This window comes from Empidonax traillii, unplaced genomic scaffold (assembly GCF_003031625.1).
Source record: "Empidonax traillii isolate 1590-97213 ecotype Southwest subspecies unplaced genomic scaffold, ASM303162v1 scaffold391:size1093220, whole genome shotgun sequence".
NCBI classification, from domain to species: Eukaryota; Metazoa; Chordata; class Aves; order Passeriformes; family Tyrannidae; genus Empidonax; species Empidonax traillii.
In genome coordinates this window covers 854,133-873,451 of record NW_020955584.1, presented here as the reverse complement: position 1 = coordinate 873,451, position 19,319 = coordinate 854,133, and the positions used below count along the sequence as shown (strand labels likewise).

Here is a 19,319-nt window from a genome sequence, read left to right as displayed (position 1 = left end):
AAGGGGTGGGTATTTCTTCAAAGACTTCAAAATGCTGGCAGGAGGAACCTAATTTGTGAGATTGCTTTGCTCACTTGTGCACATCAGGAAAAAAAGCCCTTTCCCATTGGCGGACAGTTTTTCCTCCTCTTTGGAGTTGGTCTACCTGGAAAAGGAATTTTTCTCTTGAAAATCTTACCATCGTCCCTGACTGAGTTTTGTTACTAGGTTTCTTCTCTCAGCAGTAGATGACATACATACTTTACAGCGTCTTTTTTTTTTCCAGCATCTCTGCTGCTAATCACAGGGTAAATTCATGGTTTCAGAATAATCCAAATTCATTCTATCAAGCACTTTCATGTGTTTCCTTTGGCTGAAAAGACTGTGCACAACTTTGATATCATCTATCTTGCTTTTAAACTCTCAACCTCTCAATGTAAATCTGTTCTCTTCCAAACTGTTTCAACTCAGACACATATCTTCTCTGCATTTAAATCCCATGTTTACGTCTTGCCCCCTACGTGATATTCCGCAAGAAAATTACAATAATAACATTGAATTACACATGTACTTTCTACCACATCTGTGAATTCTGTCCATTCCAGGACACAAGACTTTGCATGTCTGCTGCTTCTACAGCTGTAACCACAACATGATCATAGCCTAACACATGAATTACTTCTATGAAAAGTTCCTTTCTATCAGGAACTTACCACAAGACAAAGGGTAACACTTTCTTGGGAAGGATAAAAGATCTGAGTTCTATAAAACTGAATAAAAGACAGAGCAAGAGTAAATCTTTAAATCACCTTAGTCTCTGCAACGTTCACTTGAGTTTACTTTGGGGAAACATGCATCATAAATTCAAGTACTTAAGAGAACTACCATCTCCCACTGTAAAGAAGAATAACAGAGGTCTGTCTTAATGCCCTAGGAAGCTACTTTGGCACTCAAACAAACTCCAAAAACCCACACTGAAAAAAAACCAAAACGAAACCAAAAACACACTAAAAGACCCCCACAGAGAAGCCCCAAACCCAAAACCACAGCATCAGAGACAGTGAGTAGAAAGCGCTGCAAATCAAGTTAGTTCTGGACACTATTCTGCAAATCCTCAAATTACAAAAGTATCTTTTGTACAAAAAAAACTATCCTGAAATATTCCCTTGATATAGCTGATGTAGCTATGGATTGAATGGCCACACTCCCCAGGAGCTTCAAAACCACAAGACATTCTCTTTCTCCAGTTTTAAAAGGCCTGAAGCCAATAAAGACTCATTCCAATTAACCAAAGGAGGCAGACACATACAATCAGGAATCAGAACTTTTTACCATTAGTATTGCATGACTGCACTTTCTCCTGTACTACATGAAGATTTTTAATTACTCTTAAAGTAAAAAATGTCAGGGGTAGATGCCCACATAATAAAAAAAACAAGCATAAGGAAGCTGTATCAATTAAAGAAATATAGTAATTTTAAAAATAAAAAAAAATCTCCAAACAGTGCAACAAGAATGACATTAGTTGTTAGTACACAAGTACTATCAGGTAGGATACACAAGTACGAATATCTGGAGTATTCACAGCTGTAACATGACTTGGCCTTCAAAATACACTCTGAAGCATTTATGAAACATTGCTCTGAGGTATCTTAAGATTTCTCTTAAAATCTCTTTACTGAAGACCCTTTCAAAGTCTCTTGATGAATGTACTATTTGAAACCCTAAGTCTATCCAAAATAGCAGGACAAAAAGAGTATTACCTCCTATAGGTATTATACCAGAGAAATTTCACAGGTAATCTGATAAACCCACATCAGAAAAAAGTGGTTGGCCACTTTCTTGCTAAATACTCTTTCCAGTATTTCTAATTCATTTCTTTGAAGCACATTAGAGGAAAATAAAAGAAATAACTATTTATGATAGAGTATTCTCCTGAGCTTTCAAACTTCCAGTGTGAATATCAGTACACAGTTCTTTTTCCATGTAAGCCATCGTCTTTGCCTGTAGTTCATAACATCTGAAGTGTACGGACAGACCAATTTTGAGAAAACTGTGGCCTTATTTTGCCGAAGACAATACAACCATACCAAGGCCCTCACTCTACGATTTCAAAACAGTAAGTCTTCATTCACACAGCCTGAAAATAGATCTACTTGCATGCAAGGAATAATGATAGAAAATAAACTGGAAACTGAACTGGTTATCATGGGATTCACTGAGTGATCCATTCTTCCTCTCTCAGCCTGTCCAATGGCTTTCACCTCAGCTTGACAAGTCTGAAGAAGGAGGATCCTACTTCACAGACTGTATTTACTGAGGAAAACTCCACAGGTTGCTTTAACAAACTGGGAAGATTCACCTGTATACCAGTTTTGAGGTGCACATGAAGGAGTTGTTGGTGCTTATGTTGAAAAGATATCGAGAGGAAATCTCTATATATACTTTAATTCACTGAGGAGACTTTTCCCAAGACATAGAAACTAATGAGAGAAATAAAAGGCAAAAAGCTGCCTAAAGAATCAGATCCAAAAGATTCCAGAAGAACAGTCACCTTCACGTGCAAAGATTGACACTGAGGAACAAGGCAAACATATGTCCACAGACACATCAACATAAAGTGCCGAAAGCCTAGAGAAGAATAGAAGTGGAGAAGATAAACTACAAAAATAACATCATATTCTACCTTCACAATATGGAAATTATGGATAAAATCCAGTAGCATATGTCTGCTAGAGCAGCAGATTCTCATTTAAGAGAACTTATGTTTTCTCACTGCAGTCTTTTAGTGCTTCCATATGTTAAAAAAAAACCTTGCAAAATGTAAGGCACTTGGGCCAATCCCAGAAATAGAGCCTCTGAACAAACATGTCTTCAGTCATGGGGCTTTACCAATTGAGAAGTTAGAAAGAGACTTTAAAACAGGCTGGAGATAGAACCTGTGGTTGTATCAGAACTGGTAAACTATAGCTAAATAAAGTACATCTAAGTGCGCTAAGTAAGCAAGTGAGCATACTCCTTTTTTCCATCATGATGTCACTTTGTCTCAAATTGGGATCAATCACTTTTGCTTGCTCCCCAATCCGGAATTTAGCACAGCTGTTGAAGAGGTAATTTGGGCAAGATATGCTTTAAGAGTATCACAAATCAACTATGAAAAAACCCAAATTGTTTTCTTCCCCTTTTCTACCTTTCTCATCTCAAGGGATTCAGAGAATCTTGATTTCAAAAGCAAAGAACTACCTATAGACTTTGACATCTGCCTACAAAACTGTAATTTCAATATATTCACCCTAACATTTCTGAGTTTAAAACCTTAAATTTTTAGGAATCTAGGGAACCATCTCTTTAAAGAAAACATCTTGTACTTGCCTATGAGGCTTATAGAGATAACAAAGACACAACAACTTCCCAGTGTAATGCTTGGTTAAAGTTGAGGAAGCAGCCCCTACACAAAGTTTCCACTTCGGAATCAAAGAATATAGTTTAATATAATATTTTACTTTTTTTTTTAAATTGAAGTAATTAAGAAAGTTTGGTCATTTAAGATCACAATATAGATATTAAAAATATTTCCAAATATGAAGTACAAAGAATAAGACCAATGCTAAACATAACATTTTTACACTTCCTTATTTAGATCCCTATTTCAATTCAAAAACTCTTTGTTAGCAGAAATATCTCATGCTGGGTTTTTTCTTACTTTTGTTCCTTATTTTCTGGAACAACGTGTAATGTCATAGCCTATCTTAATCCCTTTTTCCAAAATATTACAAATAGTTGGAGCACATAAAGGCAATACTTCACATTCAACATACTGAAATGGGGTAGAATACTCGTTATAAAAACCTAAAACGAAGTTTTACCAAGATGCGTGTCAGTAAAAAGGAAAAGAGATCACTTCAGGAAGTATCCATAGTTTACTGAATAATATTAGAAATAACACGAATACCATTACTGGTAAAATTAAAATTTCAAATTTCAAGCTGATCCTGGAAATCTGGTCCTAAGCACAGTGATTAAGTCCACATATACTGTGGTTACACAGATTTCTCTTTTCCGTGATTAAGTTTTTGGTCATTTGTGCAAGAGTTGAAAATTTCAGGCGCAAAGCTCTACCGTTTTCTTTTTAATGATGACATCTGTCATCCACTTGATTTTCTAATAAATTAGATTTTCCTTCAGCGATATTATAGAATTCAGCCTGCCCATGAGAACCTCACTGCAAAAGTTGTATATTTACAGTAGCTTTGAGTCTGTAGAAATATTTGCACCTAAGGACAATAGTAACTTATTTTTCATTTAAAATACACACTGTAAGTTATTAAAATCTAAATGCATCAAATGTGCAATACAAATACCTAATGCAGATCAGACACTGGTTATAAGCAAGTATTTGTGAATAAAAATTTAAAACCCTAAATTTCACAGAATTAACTAAAGTGCTACTGGAACATTCCATCATCAGAATACACCACCAAAACCCACAGAATATATTGCTTTCTTCATTCAGCTATTACAAACATGATATAAAATGCCATGCGAGTTCTGTATAAATACGCTGAAAAGAAAGATTAATATGGCCATCTAGAGGAGAAAAGAATGATATGAAAACATACCACACACATTTTCAGGCTTTAGAATATAACAGCTTTAGAGGCATGAAGCCAGAAAATTGATGTAATAAACTAATTATGTAATTAATAATAAGTGAACCTTAAAAAAAATATGATCAGACATTTTGAAGGTCTTAGTGATGCGAACATGTTAATATTACACATGCTTTTAGCAAATCTAACAGGGTATATTAACAAAGACAAGATTATATTTTTGTCTCATTAAATTCTGTGTGTGCAGAGTTGAGTACAGACACATCTAAACAAATTTAAACAGTGAAGAGAGAAGTTCAGAGTAAACAGTTACTTGTAAAACTGGAAACACACAGCTCACTTCACTATTTCAAGATACAACTTGATAGAGATTAACTGCTGAAGAGAAAATTCAGCAGAGAAAAACAATTTTCTGAAAATAAAATACCATTTTCATTGCTCGTATTACTCTACCTCTGATAGGTAGAGAGTTGGGTTGGAGGGGACCTCACAGAGCATCTCATTGCAACCCCCCTGCCATGGGCAGGGACATCTTCCACTAGACCAGGTTACTCAGAGCTCCATCCAACCTGCCCTTAAATTCTTCCAGGAATGGGGCATCCAAAACTTCTCTGGACAACCTGTTCCAGTGCCTCACCATCCTCACAGTGAAGAATTTCTTTCTAATATCTAATGTAAACCCACTCTCCTTCGGTTTAAAACCATTCCCCCTTGTCCTTAATCTTAATTATCAGGGGCTGGTTTACTAGCAAAGAGCAGGAGGAAAATAGAGATGAGACAAAAATGAATTCTGTCCTCTTATCATTTCACTGTAACATTACCAAGTCCTGTTTAACATATGGACTCATCAGTGTCATAAGATGGAAATACAGCCAAAATGCTAAAGACTTAGAAGTAGAAATGATGAAGTGCATGTGAGAAAACAGAAACACGAAGTCAAACGTAGTGACAATTTTTCCTCATATGAAATAAAGTGGATAGGAAGACATGGCTTGCTCACCCTCCACTGAAAAAGAATCAAGAAATGGTTCTATCATCTGCCTTTCCACTTCCTATAAAAATAATTTAGCAGTCGTGAAAACCAAGTATTTAACGAAAAATTTCAGGATTCTTATGACATCAAGTCTTCCACAGATTTATTTTCCAAATTTAAGGAAAACAGTAAAGCTTTACATTCAGTTACACTGAAACATCTACAATGTTAACGATTCCTCCCCCTTGGAATTAGAGATTTGTAATGTCATCTGTTCAGTGGACTGTTTGTCTGAACACATATGAACTGTTCGGTAGCAACAGCCAGTCTCTCATTTATTTAAGACTGCAGGCTTTCTTCATGCAGCTTTCTCTTCATCAAAGTTTTAAACTGGGCAGCTTTCCCTCTGTTATGATCATAACATAACAAGGGATACTCTGTCTTTTCCTCTATTCTAAAACTTTTTAATCATTGTGTAAAGATTCTTTCTTTCACACTTGAAATAATTTAGGAGGAGCGTGAAAAAGAACTAACACTAATTATTCTAGTGTGCCACCTTCAGGTCACCGAAAAGTGAAAAACACTAGGCTGTAATCTGTTGTCATGTCGAATACTAACCTTTTTTTTTTTTTTTTAAATCATATTAAACATAATTTTGTTGAGATTATAATAGATTCCAGAAAGGAGACAAACATCACTCCAATTTGCAAGCATCTTGCCGAACACTGTAGAATGACTGCAGGTTGTCAAATAAACCACATTGCTGACTCTCTACTCCTTGTAAAATGTGGAAAGAGAATGATGTCATAAGCAGCAGCCAAAGCAAAATACAGTCAGTATTAAAGATTTTATGCAAGTAGAAGTATGTGGTTAAAAATTTTAAATTTTCTAAATTAGAATGTTTTGACAGTTTTTTCATTAAAAGTGTTTTTTCCCAAACCCTGAATATGTCTGCATATATATAAATGGGGTTTATATCCAGCTTGTTTCCCAAATGAAAGAGCATTGAGAAGGAACAGCACCTGGTGATAGATTTCATTAGCAATACAAGAATAACAAAAAAGGAGGAGGGGGGAAACAACTGTAACTTTCCTGATGCAAAACTTGGACTTGTCAACAAGGTTATTTTGTCTCAGATTGCAAAAATGATATAGATTTCTAGACTGGAGTTTTCATTCCCCAGAAGAGGATAAAAATCAGTGACTATGAATCCTGATGACCTAAGAGGATGATAAGGAAGACAATTATAAAAAGAAAAAAATTTAACCAAAAGAAAAAATTGGATACAGGCTAGCACAATGCCTTTGAAGCTTAAATGTTACAGGGTCAAAGTAAAAAGCTCAGATGAACTGAGGACTTTTCACTGAGACGACAAACTGGGGTAGATAAAAAATCTGAGCAATTATGAAATATAAAGACAAATGTCACGACTATGACTATTTCAACAACCAGCCTCAGTGGTTTGAAAAGAGACAAATACATTATTCTGGATATGTGAAAGCAGTCATCTTGTATAATTTGTACTATTTGCTGAAAAATACCATAATTTTTCCCTCTCCTGTTAATATACATCATCATTTTTTCCCAACAGTGACATAAGCCATACAAAAAATTAGTATCTTATCTTTCATATTTCCCCAACCAACACTGCTGAGAGACCTCAGTAGATACAAATCCCAAACATGATACTTTTATTATCCCTCTTCCTTGTCCTTCTCCATCACGGTGTCCAAGCAACAGTTCTTATCACCTGACCTCACCTCTGCATCTCCTTCACTATTTGCTGGAACTCAGCCTTCCTACAGTTTAACAGCAGAGGAAAGAATTGAATTTTCTGATGATTAAAAGAGAATTCTCTTACTCTGCAACTTAATTCAGCTATGGCTTTCATGTCCTTTGGGTCTTAGCTTGGGATCATGAATGACCATACATTAATTAAAAATTTCAATGGTAAACAGACTTCTATATAATTTAATTACATTACACAGTAGAAAATGTATTTTTTTTTCAACCACTTCTGGACTACACAGAACATTTAAGGACAGATATCTTTTAATTACATGTATCCATGTTCATTAGAAAACATCAAACATTGAAAAAGTTCTGCATTTTAATGTACTAAAGGGAGACCAACAAATATCTTACTATAACACAGCACCTGTATTAGAATCTGACTTTTATCTAACTTCCACAAAGGCTCACTTTTCATGCTCAAAACTGGCTATATTCTCACATACTGCTATTTTCAAATACAAAAGGCATATTGACAAAATACTGACAGCAGAATTCTCGGCCTCTAGGTCAAGTTGTCACCCTAGCTCAAAATCAAAAAATATACAGCACTTAAGAGAATATCCATTGTTTACATCCAACTTCCAGCACCATGGGAAAAAATACATTAACCTAATCTTTGTACTTATTTCTTTCAAGAGAAGAAAACATCCAGAACATTCCAGTAATGCACACTGCAATGACCATATGCACTACAGCCAATAACCTATTCCATTTACTTTGCTGTCATAACAGCTTATCAAGAGAGGAATAACACATCTTCTTTGTATTTATAATACCACAGATTCAACAGCAGTTGCCATGCTTCCTTCCTTAATCAAACCAGTTTAAATTTCCCCCAAAATTAAAATGAATAATAATAAAATTTAATGAAAATTAATATAACAAGATATTATATAATTTGCAGTATTTCTGAAAGAATGCACCCAAGTCTGTGCTTTAATTTTTTTTTTTTTTTTGAGCATGCACAAATATAAAAGGTGTTTGGATACTTCTTGCAGACCTTGACTATTTGCTGGTCAAGCTGCTCTTGTCTAGCACTTACTTATCCAGAACATAATTCTGAAATTTGGAGTAAAAGGAAGGCTTTTAAATCACTCTTACCTTCATCTATTGAGGCTTCACTACTGTATCCATCATATTCTGCAGACAGGGGACTATATTTTTGTCTGGTTTCCCATATATAGTTTTTTTGCTGTCTGCCATCCACCACTGGCAGCCTGGAACTCTGGGTTCTAGACAAGGCCTCATGATATTTACCCAGTGCTTCATCTTCACTCTCAGATGATGAACCATGCTGGTCTTTACTCATATAAGAATTGTCTGTTTGAATAAAATAAAGCAAATCGACTACAGCTCAAAATAGAATACAAGAAAATAACCATAAAAGGTTATCATTGAAGATATTTAAGATATTTCATTAGGAAATTTTCATTAAAATTTCTGTAATATTTTCAAAATATTTTGTTGTAATTATAAGCAGTATGTGATTTTGTAATTGGTGAGAGCTATTTTCATTTTCTAGAAAACCTGAAAGATCATTAAGCCCCAAATACCCATTCTAACACTTTTTCAGCAGAAAACTGATCAATTCAAGGCAGCATCCACTGACGCTCTTGAAACCCTTTATTAAATAGGAAAATGCATTTGGATACCTAACATATCAAAAAGGCAGCTCCTGATCCTACATTCCCAGCTGATTCTTGCTGTGAGCATGTAGCAAAGCATAGAAATGAAACTGATTTGCCAAGGGAAGCCTACAAAAAAAATCGTCTTAGGATATTTATGCCAGTGCTTGAAAGCATAATAACAAATGGGAAAGGAAATGCTAGTGAAAGATGTTTGCATGCACAATTTTATTTAACTTACAGTAAACAGCCCCTTGTTCACTAACTGAAATTAATGCATATTCTCACTGCAGACATCTGGCAACAGCAAAAATTACATGGAAAAAAAAATCTAGCTATTCAATTCTTTTATAACAGCTCTTCTATAGTGCCCACTCCTGTGGCTAATGTTTTCCAACTACATCTCAAGCATGACTTCCTCCCACAAATCAAAGATTCAGTTGCATATTTATTTCTGTAAAAGGAAACTTTCCTTCTCCCTCTTCCCAACTTCAGATGGATTCCACCCAAATTTAACATGCTTTGCAGAGGTTCTGTACATCTCAGACTCCAAGTAGCATTAAGAGATTTCATGTAAACTCAGTAAAGGTCAGTGTGACCACTACTCAGTAAGCAAGCCTACAGCACATGATTTGCCAGTAAAGTTCCATTATTGGCAGGGCTTTGAGATACCCATAACGCTGTTTTTCAGCTCCTGATTCTGTGAGGGAATGTTCTCTAACATGCCATCCAGCCACACTCAACTGCTTCTTCCCTCCCTGCTTTCAAGACCTTTTCCCAGGCCCTGTCCTTAGCTCTAGTTCTGCACTGCCACTCCCCTTAGTCTCTGCCTTCACGCCCAGTCAGTCTCACTCCTCTGGCTGGGTATTCCTACTAAAGGAAGGATTCAAATTACCCAAAATTCAGCCATTTAAAATTACATTAACTCAAGGTATGCCAGCCTTGTAGGCCTCTTCTACAGTCAAGTGTTATCCTCTGACTACTACCGAGATCCAGCTTTCCTACTTTTAGGTAAGCCTCTAGAGCAGATGAATAAAATCACTTCCCATCAAGGTCTTTTTCTCCCTGGTGCTCATGCAGAAAAACCTATGCTATAAGTTTAGGTAATGCATCTTTTGGAAAGTTACATTTATACGAGTAGAGTCATATCCTAAGTTCCTGCTTTCCAGCCTCACTGCTGTCACCCGTCCTACTTCAAATCCCAACCTACTGCATGCATCACACTATATTGGTTCAGCAAGTTTCTGTCCTCACAAAGGACACATTTACTCTCAGTTCTTCTGGTCAAACTTCCAGTGTCCCTCAGTAACCACAAACATCAAAGGCACGATGACCTGCTCTGTTCTTCAGCCCCTAAAATGAAGCATTATGAGTGCAAATGGGATGGTCAGTGAATTTAACAAGCAAAGTATAAGAAGTGTTTACCATGTCTTTTCAAAAAGCAAACTTTCAAAAAATTTACAACTTCATCAAACTTGGGTGTTTTTTTCATAAAAGAACATGGGTCTCTCTGACACAGGAAAAGTGCTCTCCCACATTTCAAGTACAAATTCCAACACACAAAGATGACAAAACATCTTAGTAAAGCTGATGTGAAATCTACTTACTTTGTTGCACAAATACCCCGCATGTTTTTCCCGTAATATATTTTTGGAAACAGCTACAGATTTTAAACTATAACTTGAGGGGAAGAATTTAAAAAAAAAAAAAACAAAACAAACAAACACACAAAAAACCCAAAAAAAACCAAACAAAAAAACCCAACCAAACAAAACAAAACCACCAACACAATCTCCAACAGAAATAATGCCTGAGTCTCCTTTGCTGGTACACAGAGTAAAATTTTCTTTCTCATACGGCCCTCAATAGGTTGAAACCTGCCAACTTGGAAACTTCTGCAGATTTCCACAACTATAATTAAAGCAGAGCATACCAGGACTAAAATATATTGCCAGACAACAGCATTAGATGCATCCTTTAGCATTGCAAGAAATGTATTCACAAATATGAAATCAGATTCACTAATCAGCCTGCATAAAGAAAGGAAGAGTATAGAGCATGATAGCAACATGTTTGAAAGAAGAGTTGAAAGTTATGTAATAATACACTGACTTTTGTAAGCATCCAGAAGTCCTCAGGGATACCAATTGTGTTTTTTTTTCTCCAGTTCCTAGCATAAAAGACTGATAATGCATACTATTATTAAAGAGCAGGACCTCTTCGCAGGACTTAAAAACCTCATTAAAGTTAAAACATAAGCTATCCATGCAAATACTTTTTAAAATTAACAGTGTAAATTTGTTTCAGATTCTTGGGAAAAAATAGCTTCCTGTACCTTAAAAAAAATAAAATCTCAGGGGTTTATGCCTCTCCTTGCCACTTCTCATTTGACTTTTATATCTTAGTTGGAAACCTGCCTAAGAGAATTCATGTTCTTACTAAAAATTTTGCTTTATTTGGCTAACATGGGTCATGAGCATTTAGTACACTATTGAAATCTATTAATTTGTTTATTATGGGACCTAAAATGCCATTTTTGAGAGAGAATATAGTTTACAAATATAATATTACATAAAGAAATAATAGATAAGATCATAGTTATCATACAAACATGGAAAACACCTCCTAAATCAAATTAAAAAAACCAACCAAACAAAACCAAAACCAAACCAAAACCCAAGAAAGCAGATAACTGAAATTTTCAGATAACGGAAAACACACACAGTGTGAAAAAAAAAAAAAAAGTGTTTCTATTATGAAATCATTCATTTCTCTGCAGAAACAGCACTGCTGGAAAAGCCTGTGTTGCTTTCTAAAACTTCCCTAGGCAGCTTGCAAAACAACTGTGTAAAAATGCGAGGTTTTACTTCGTACTGCTACTTCAACTGTTATTGCAATCCCCTCATCATATCGTTTAAGACTGGATGTTAAAGACGGCACACGTAGTATCCATATCAACAACACACAGGTTTTCTTTAAAGACTACAACTATAAGACTTTTCTATTCCCTTTTTCTATACTTTAAATCACTTAACAGCCATTTCTCATTGAGTCTCGTGTCTTGGAATCATTATCTTACATATCCCAGAAATATTCTGAAGATCTACTGTAATGTAAATGCAAGAGAAGTTATTTCTTTTATCATCTTAGCACATTTCATGCAATGCTTTTAAAATAAACAAAAGGAAAACCACATTTGCAGAACAAGTATTAATTAATTAATTAATTAATTCATAGTTTTCAACAGAAACCACACAAGGCACTGCAGAGAAGGTAAGAAACACCACATAGAAAAAAAGGTAAAGTTAAAACATAGGAAAGCCATTTTTTAGTCAATTCCTTTAAGTAATAGTTTGAAAAGTAATATCAACATAATTAGAGAATGAAGCACTGTAAAAAAACAAACCTACTTTCATCCAAAGGCAACACTATTATTAAATGTGTAAATTAGGTGAAAAAAGTAGGAATTATCATAAGTTTCAGGAAAGGTTGAAGAATGCAGTTTGCTAACAGACTCCTCACCTTTTCCTGCTGTCTTCTTATTACATAGCTCTCTCTCTAATTTCTTTGAGTTTTTCTTTTTACCATCATTAGCACTTGTAGTTGACATATTGTCTTCATTTGAGATGAATTTTCCTTTTCTGTCAAAAAAGGCTTCCAATTTCTTTTCTTTGATTTCATTTAGGCAATTGAGGTCGTCATTGTGCATCTTCTTCAAGCTGGAGTCTGATAATTTTTGCTTTTGTACTTCAACAAGTTTTGTTTCTAAATCTTGGGGAACATTCATACTATGCACTTGATAAGAATCCTTAAAATCAACTCCAGGTGAACGTGGTTTGATTTTTCTATGCAAGTGATTCTTAGAATTATCCAATACTTCATATAGACAATTATCTTGCTTCTCAATAGATTGCTCCATGGTAAATTTATTACTTTTCAGGTGACTATCCTTCAAGAACTTATCATTTACAATACACTCATTTCCCCCTACTGCTTCCCTTTCAAAAGGTCCTCCTACAGACTTCAAAACCTGAGGTACTTCTGTATAACTGGAAGGATTATTATTATCTGTGCCTTTTAACTGGCACTGGTTTATGTCCAAGACACGGTCAGATTCTCCACCTTTACAAGTACCTTTTTTTACAAAATCTAATGAATTAGAACTATGAGTCTCTTTGTGTTCTGTGACACCCCTCTTCGCTTTCATGCTAGTTTCCTGAGAATGAGTTACTGGTGGTGTATGTTCCTCTCTCCCTTCCACAGGTTTATCATTCTGCATTTTGGAGCTCTCGTCTTCTGCACGAAGGCCATTTATCATGCTGGTTACTTGCTCTGTTACTGAGTCAGCTACAGTGTAGCTGACCTCTCCAACAACACTGGCCAGATCATCCACAGCACTGCTAAGCGTGTCCACCAGGGAAGACACAGAGGGAAGGCTCAGATTTTGGTGAAGGTTTTTGAAAAACGCCATTTGTCCAGCCTATTCAGCAACAATTTTTAATAATGAAAGGTCCTCTGTTTTACAAACAGATCATCTCTGTTTCTCCAAGTTCAAGTTCAGAACTATTTGCTTTTGCTATCTCAAAAATCAATATATTTACCAGGGGAAGTCGCAGCTTTCCTCTTTCCATTCAATGTGCATTCAAAATAATAAGAAAACAGCTAAGTTAATACCTTGAAATGAGGTCACAATCAACCAGCAAAACCACAGTCTTTCATCAACTGCAGCACCAACTAGCCATAAAAAAATTCATTATTTTCAAAAACCAGAAAACTGTGTGAGGTGGATTTTTTTTTTTTATTCTAACCTGCAAAGAAGAAGTTGTGAGTTAAATTATATCCTTACATCAATGTCATACTGAAACAAGTTTTTAACACAACACAACACACATCATGGAGACTTCTTCACCCCAAAATATCTGTTGTCTTTTAAATAAGGTAAGGTATTTTGGAACATGAAGATTTGTTTTGTAGCAAAAAAGAAAGTTAATAAGACGGACTTAATTTCCAGGGGAAGAACTTTTTTTGTCTCCAAGAAAATTGAAAATAAAAATTTAGCTCCATATTTTAAAGAGGTAGAGGGGAAGAAGACCTCTCCAATTTCCCATTCTTGTTCCATGATGACTGTCTCTTTCTCTCAAGTCAGCTAAAAAAGCCTGTTCAATTTCCACAGCACAAAAGTAGAAAGGGGTTGTTTTATCAACCCTCAATATCTTTTTGAAGGTCTAAGTTTCTTTGTTACACATGATCCTTAAAGACTTTGTTGTATTAAAAGTATTTGGTAATTTGTTAGTTAGAGGTGTTTCTAATGTTTTACTTCTTTAAAATTACTTTCCAGGTGAAAAATGCAAGACCTCCAAAAGTTTCGTGAAGGATTTTAATAAGCTTGTTGAAAATCCATCAATTAATTCACAAATTTACTTGAAAAGATTTAATTTTACACAATTATGGACTGTTTAAAATGAGTTCAAGAGTATTCTCATACTGCAAGAGAAGTATCTTCCCATAAGTAAATGCCAACTGTTTGGTTATATAGCTGTTGAATTTCTATGGCTCGTGGACACAAAGGATTGTTCCTTTCCAGGTATTGCACAGTCATAGGAAAAGTCAACGCTGTTGTTACATCCTTGTAAAAATGTGCATTCTTAATAATCAAGTTTAGTACACTGTATGTCAAATACTTACAAAGTTTATCTTGTGAATTCTTTCTTGTAGTGTATCCTGAATCGAGATCTGGGAAACCACTAACATTTTCAAAACACATCTTCTTATTAATATATAGGAAAAGTAGCAACATGAGAATAATGAACACCCCAACTGCAGACAGGAATCCAATTGCTTCAGGAGATACTAAAAGAAACAGAAAAAAAACACATTTTTCAAAATCTTGTAAAAGTTTGTAAAGTTGTAACATTACCCAAATTGATCACTAATAAATACCTCTAAAGGTGCAAATATATATGCAAGGTATAACTAAAAAAAACACCATTTAAATTTGAGTTAATGTTTAATCATCTTTTCAAAGAACAGAAGAGCATCTGGTCCTAATCTAACGGAGGACTGATCCCTTTGAGGAAGAGGTTCTGCCGGAGTACTGGACTCTATAACAAGACAGAAAAATGGGGAGATTACCAGAAGACGTCAAGGTTCATGGTTTCTGATGGAACATCTGACAGAGTGAGCACTGGAAGGGAGCTAACAGCAAGCCCTCTTCCTGGAAGGGGAGGGAGGTTTGCCTACCTGGACTCAAGGACAATTCTGAGATAGTGCTGCTGGGGAGGGACTGAGCCCTTCCTTTGTCAGCCTGTTATGCTCAGCACCTGGCTCCTCTTCCCTTAGGGACCAGCTGGCCTGCACTGCTCCCTGACAAGCAGGATACCGTGTGAGCAAAAAACGGAATGAGAAAAAGCACGTATATTCACTTGCATATGAACCAGAAAGAGCTACGTGGGATAGAAATAAAGCACATTTAACCAAAACCAGACAGAGGTAAGAGAGGCCAAAGTAGACTGATGTAAAGAAGTCTTTAAAGAAACCATGTGAAATAAAGAATATGTAATGGACATTAAGCAGGTAACTGAAAGGGAGTATTGGTGATATTTGACAAGGGTAGAATCTCACAAGTCCATCAGTACCTATCAACATCAGTAAGACCATTTAAGGCCAAGATTACCAAGGAAAGGGTTTCAGAAATATGAAATCTGCAAATGGATGTAGAAAATTGGAGCAATGGGGAAAGAGCAATTAAGGGGCAGCTTGTTTATATGAAAGTAGAATGGGTAGAGAAAGGGACATAGAAGGGCAGGAAAAACAAGCATCTAGAAATGTAAGAGATAATGAGCAACTTATAAAGGCAGTACAACAACAAAAGTGGGCAGATCTTTTGAAAGGAATGCAGATGCCCACAGACTCTAATAAAGCTGAGCTGCTTTATTAATAAAGGGTCAGAGGGAAGACCCATGGGAAACCCAGTGGACTCTCTATGGGGTCTACATCCAAAACACTCAAAGTGAGAAGTTAAAAGGGTGACAGAATTGCAAATTTGTTACTAACTGAGGTGGGAAGTTAAAGTGAAGGTTATAGAACTGTAACTCCAAATAATATGGTGTGATTTATATTAAAGAAGTGTTAGAACTCAATTACAGTGTAAGGCATTATAAAACTGTGATACCTAGTGGATTGCCGATTAATTAATTATTGTGTTAATTGGTACATTAGTAGTGATCAATTAAGAATCATTATAGACAAAGTTATGTCTCAAACCTACATTCTAAAGAGAGAGAGAGTAAGACCTTAAGGTAACAGACACCTTAACACTTGAGAGTGGCTTTTAGGGCCACAACACACAGACGTGCATCTTTCAGGATTGAACCCAACTGCATCCATTTGGACGAAAGCTACGATTTTGCATATCCCTTCATTCCTGCTGATTTTGCTAGACTCTCTACTCACCACCACAAATCCCATTCGTGATTTTTTTTTTCCATTTATTAAAGATTTATGAAGATTTATCAGATTTATGAATTCTGTTTGCCAAGATCTTGGCACTTCACTTTAGGACTATAATGCTGCATGGCAACATTTTTCACTATGTAAAAAGGAGTGGGATTACAGGAAAGTTGGCAACACACTCTGCATTCTCAGAGATGCAATAGAAAAGAACAAGAGGCAAGAGTCTGAAAGAACTACAAGAGAAATTCCAGTTGGTGATAAGGGGCAAAAAATCCAGAAGAAGAGGGATTTATCACTGGAACAGATTGCCTAGATCAGTTATAGAATCCAACTTTAATGTTACCCTTGCTTTGACGAGGGGATTGAACTGCAAATTACTTTCCCAGGAGCCTTCCAAATTAAATCATTCTCTGATTCGACATATGCCCTTTGTAAATCTGGGCTCATACATCTATGTAAAAGTGCTGACTGAGAAACACACACAGTTCCACAAACTCCTCAGTTCATTCTGCAGGATGACAGGGAAGATTTGGGTCTGTGGTGCTGTTCTTAAACTATTATACAGGTGTCTTTCAAAAACTGAAAGATCAAAAGAAATGTGCCTTCCACCATCTGAAATGAATTGGTCAGACCTGCACTTCTGTTTTGGGCTGCACATCCAGACCTATCTGAAACTCTGAAAATAATTTTTGCTTCACTTTGTAAGTGTAACCAGAAGAGATCACATAACATTGTGTCCACAACCCTGAAAATTTTCTCATGAAAAGGAACTTGCCAATAACTTCAAGTGAGACATCCTGCTGCATCAAGCAGAACAACAAGGTGAGGAAAGTGAAATTTTTTTCTGGAACAGAGAGGAAAGGCAGCTAGTTTGTTGGGCTTTTTTTTTTTCTTTTTCATGATAATTTCCATTATCATGAACAAATAGAAACAAAAAAAAAAATTGGTATATGTCAGGCATTGATTTATCATTTGTCAGGCATTCCATTTTCATGGACTCTTACTACATATGGGAAAACTCTGAGACTTGACAAAAGCCTCAGTTCATTTTTGACCACAGAGTTTAACACATGGTATCTCCCAAGGTTCTGCTGGCAGTAGGCATGCTCCTACCCCTCCCAAGACTGCATATGGATAACTGAGAATGTCTGGGGCTATTGGAACAACACCCAGTTTTCTTTGAATTATTGGTCCTGGCCCAAATGAGACTAGAGACTGGGCCAAGAGCAGAAAATCTTCATTCTTCAGTGAGTTCCAGTCCTTAACACCTATCAAACATAGAGACAGTGGCAGAAAAGGCAGGAAGAAGAAAATGTGATTCACGAGAATGCAGGGACCAGCAGAAGTGAGAGTGAAGTAGAAGGTGGCATTTAGGCACAAGTTAATGATGTTCAGTGAGGAAATGGGAAGCATGAGTTGTGAAGACGGTACCATGGAGATGGGTAACACAGAACAAGCCAGTTACTGATGAGAAGGCAAGAAAAGAAGACAGATTAGGAAGGCCTGACAAATAAAGATCACAGGATCATTGAATTTATCTATGAGAATAACTGCTTTATTACAGGAGCAGGCTGTCCTAAGCAACTTTGTCTGAATTTAACGTCAACACTGATTTGAGCAGGAGACTCAAGTAAATTCCGGTCATGAAATGATTCACAGAAAAGGACAGCAAATGCTTCCTGCTAATAGAAGGGATTAATTGTTCAACAATTTCAGGGAAAAACACTTGTGTATTTCACATTCAATCTTTTAAAAGTGTAGGTTTACGTTGTTATATATTATTTTTTTATTTATGCTTACATAATTTAAGCTACTTTGATCTATCAAAATATGTGCTTAAGGAAGTTTGCCTAAAAGTAACTTGAAAACCCAAAGCCTTAGGGTTTTTTTCTCCAGTACTTTCTGGATACTAATTAGTAAAAAAAAAAAAAAAAGCATTGTCTGCAAGCTTGATAGTTCTCTATGGAAACCCAGTATCTGATGACATCTTTCTGGAGTGAAAAAAGAAACTTTGGCTGATACCTAACAAAAAGAATGAAACTCTAGCTGCAGCAAGACTAATTAATTATTAATGTAATTCAGTGTGAACATGGGACTTGAAAATTGTATTTTTGTATCAATTTGCAACCATGTAAAGCGTCTTAGAATACTTGTTCACAGATTAAGTATATTATCAAGTTGAAATTCTGTAATGTCTTACCACTATGAAGCGAGGAAAAAAAAAATTGTACTTCAATTTTCCACATGAAATGTGTACAAATTCCCATCTATTCTAATCCTTCAATTAGTTTCTCACAGTTGATGTGTCAAGCAGGTACACTTCATAGATAAAGAGAAAAAGAAGTTCTTTTTTGCATATAAAATACATCTGTGCTACATTCAGCACCAGAATTATTTTGATTCAAAACACATTGTCATAAATTCTGACTTCTCTGGGCATTAACTGTACCATGAAATGCATTTTAAAAACTCTCACAGGTTCCCAGTGGTTTCTTCTACTATCAGAAATGAGTAGAAAAGCCTTACTTTCTCAAAGTCATATTTCAAATCCAAATGTCTTATTTGTATAAACTTCATAATAATCCTCAGTTCTTAAAAAAAACAAAAATGAAAGTTTGAATTTATGAATCAATTTATGCTTGAAATTCATAATAATATAACACAGTTTTAAAATTACTAAAAGAACAAACATCTTTCTACAAAGTCATTAAGACTAATTGAACTGCTGGCTATGGAAGTGGTATAGAAAGTTATACTCATTACAGAGCATTACATTAACATCCCTTTAATTCACTTTTATTATTATCATCTCTAGAATCAGCGTTATTAGAACACAGAAACTTACCATCTCTTCAACTTAAATATCAAATTAGCATGTCTTTCTCA

At 35.6% G+C, this 19,319-nt stretch overlaps 1 protein-coding gene across 7 annotated transcripts in view; it reads right to left on the bottom strand.

Moving 5' to 3' along the window:
• The window catches only part of SYT14 (synaptotagmin 14), a 90,361-nt gene that overhangs the window by 48,819 nt on the left and 22,223 nt on the right, over positions 1 to 19,319 (bottom strand). For 2 of the 7 annotated variants that reach the window (XM_027893514.1, XM_027893515.1), the window contains exons 3-5: positions 14,667 to 14,831; positions 12,504 to 13,789; positions 8,458 to 8,676 (exon numbers count right to left, since the gene is read on the bottom strand). In XM_027893514.1, coding sequence (XP_027749315.1) covers positions 8,458 to 8,676; positions 12,504 to 13,452 — 1,168 coding nt within the window. In that variant the 5' untranslated portion in view covers positions 13,453 to 13,789; positions 14,667 to 14,831. The remainder of the gene's footprint in view (positions 1 to 8,457; positions 8,677 to 12,503; positions 13,790 to 14,666; positions 14,832 to 19,319) is intronic. The other 5 variants (XM_027893519.1, XM_027893520.1, XM_027893516.1 and 2 more) reach the window with 3 other exon arrangements.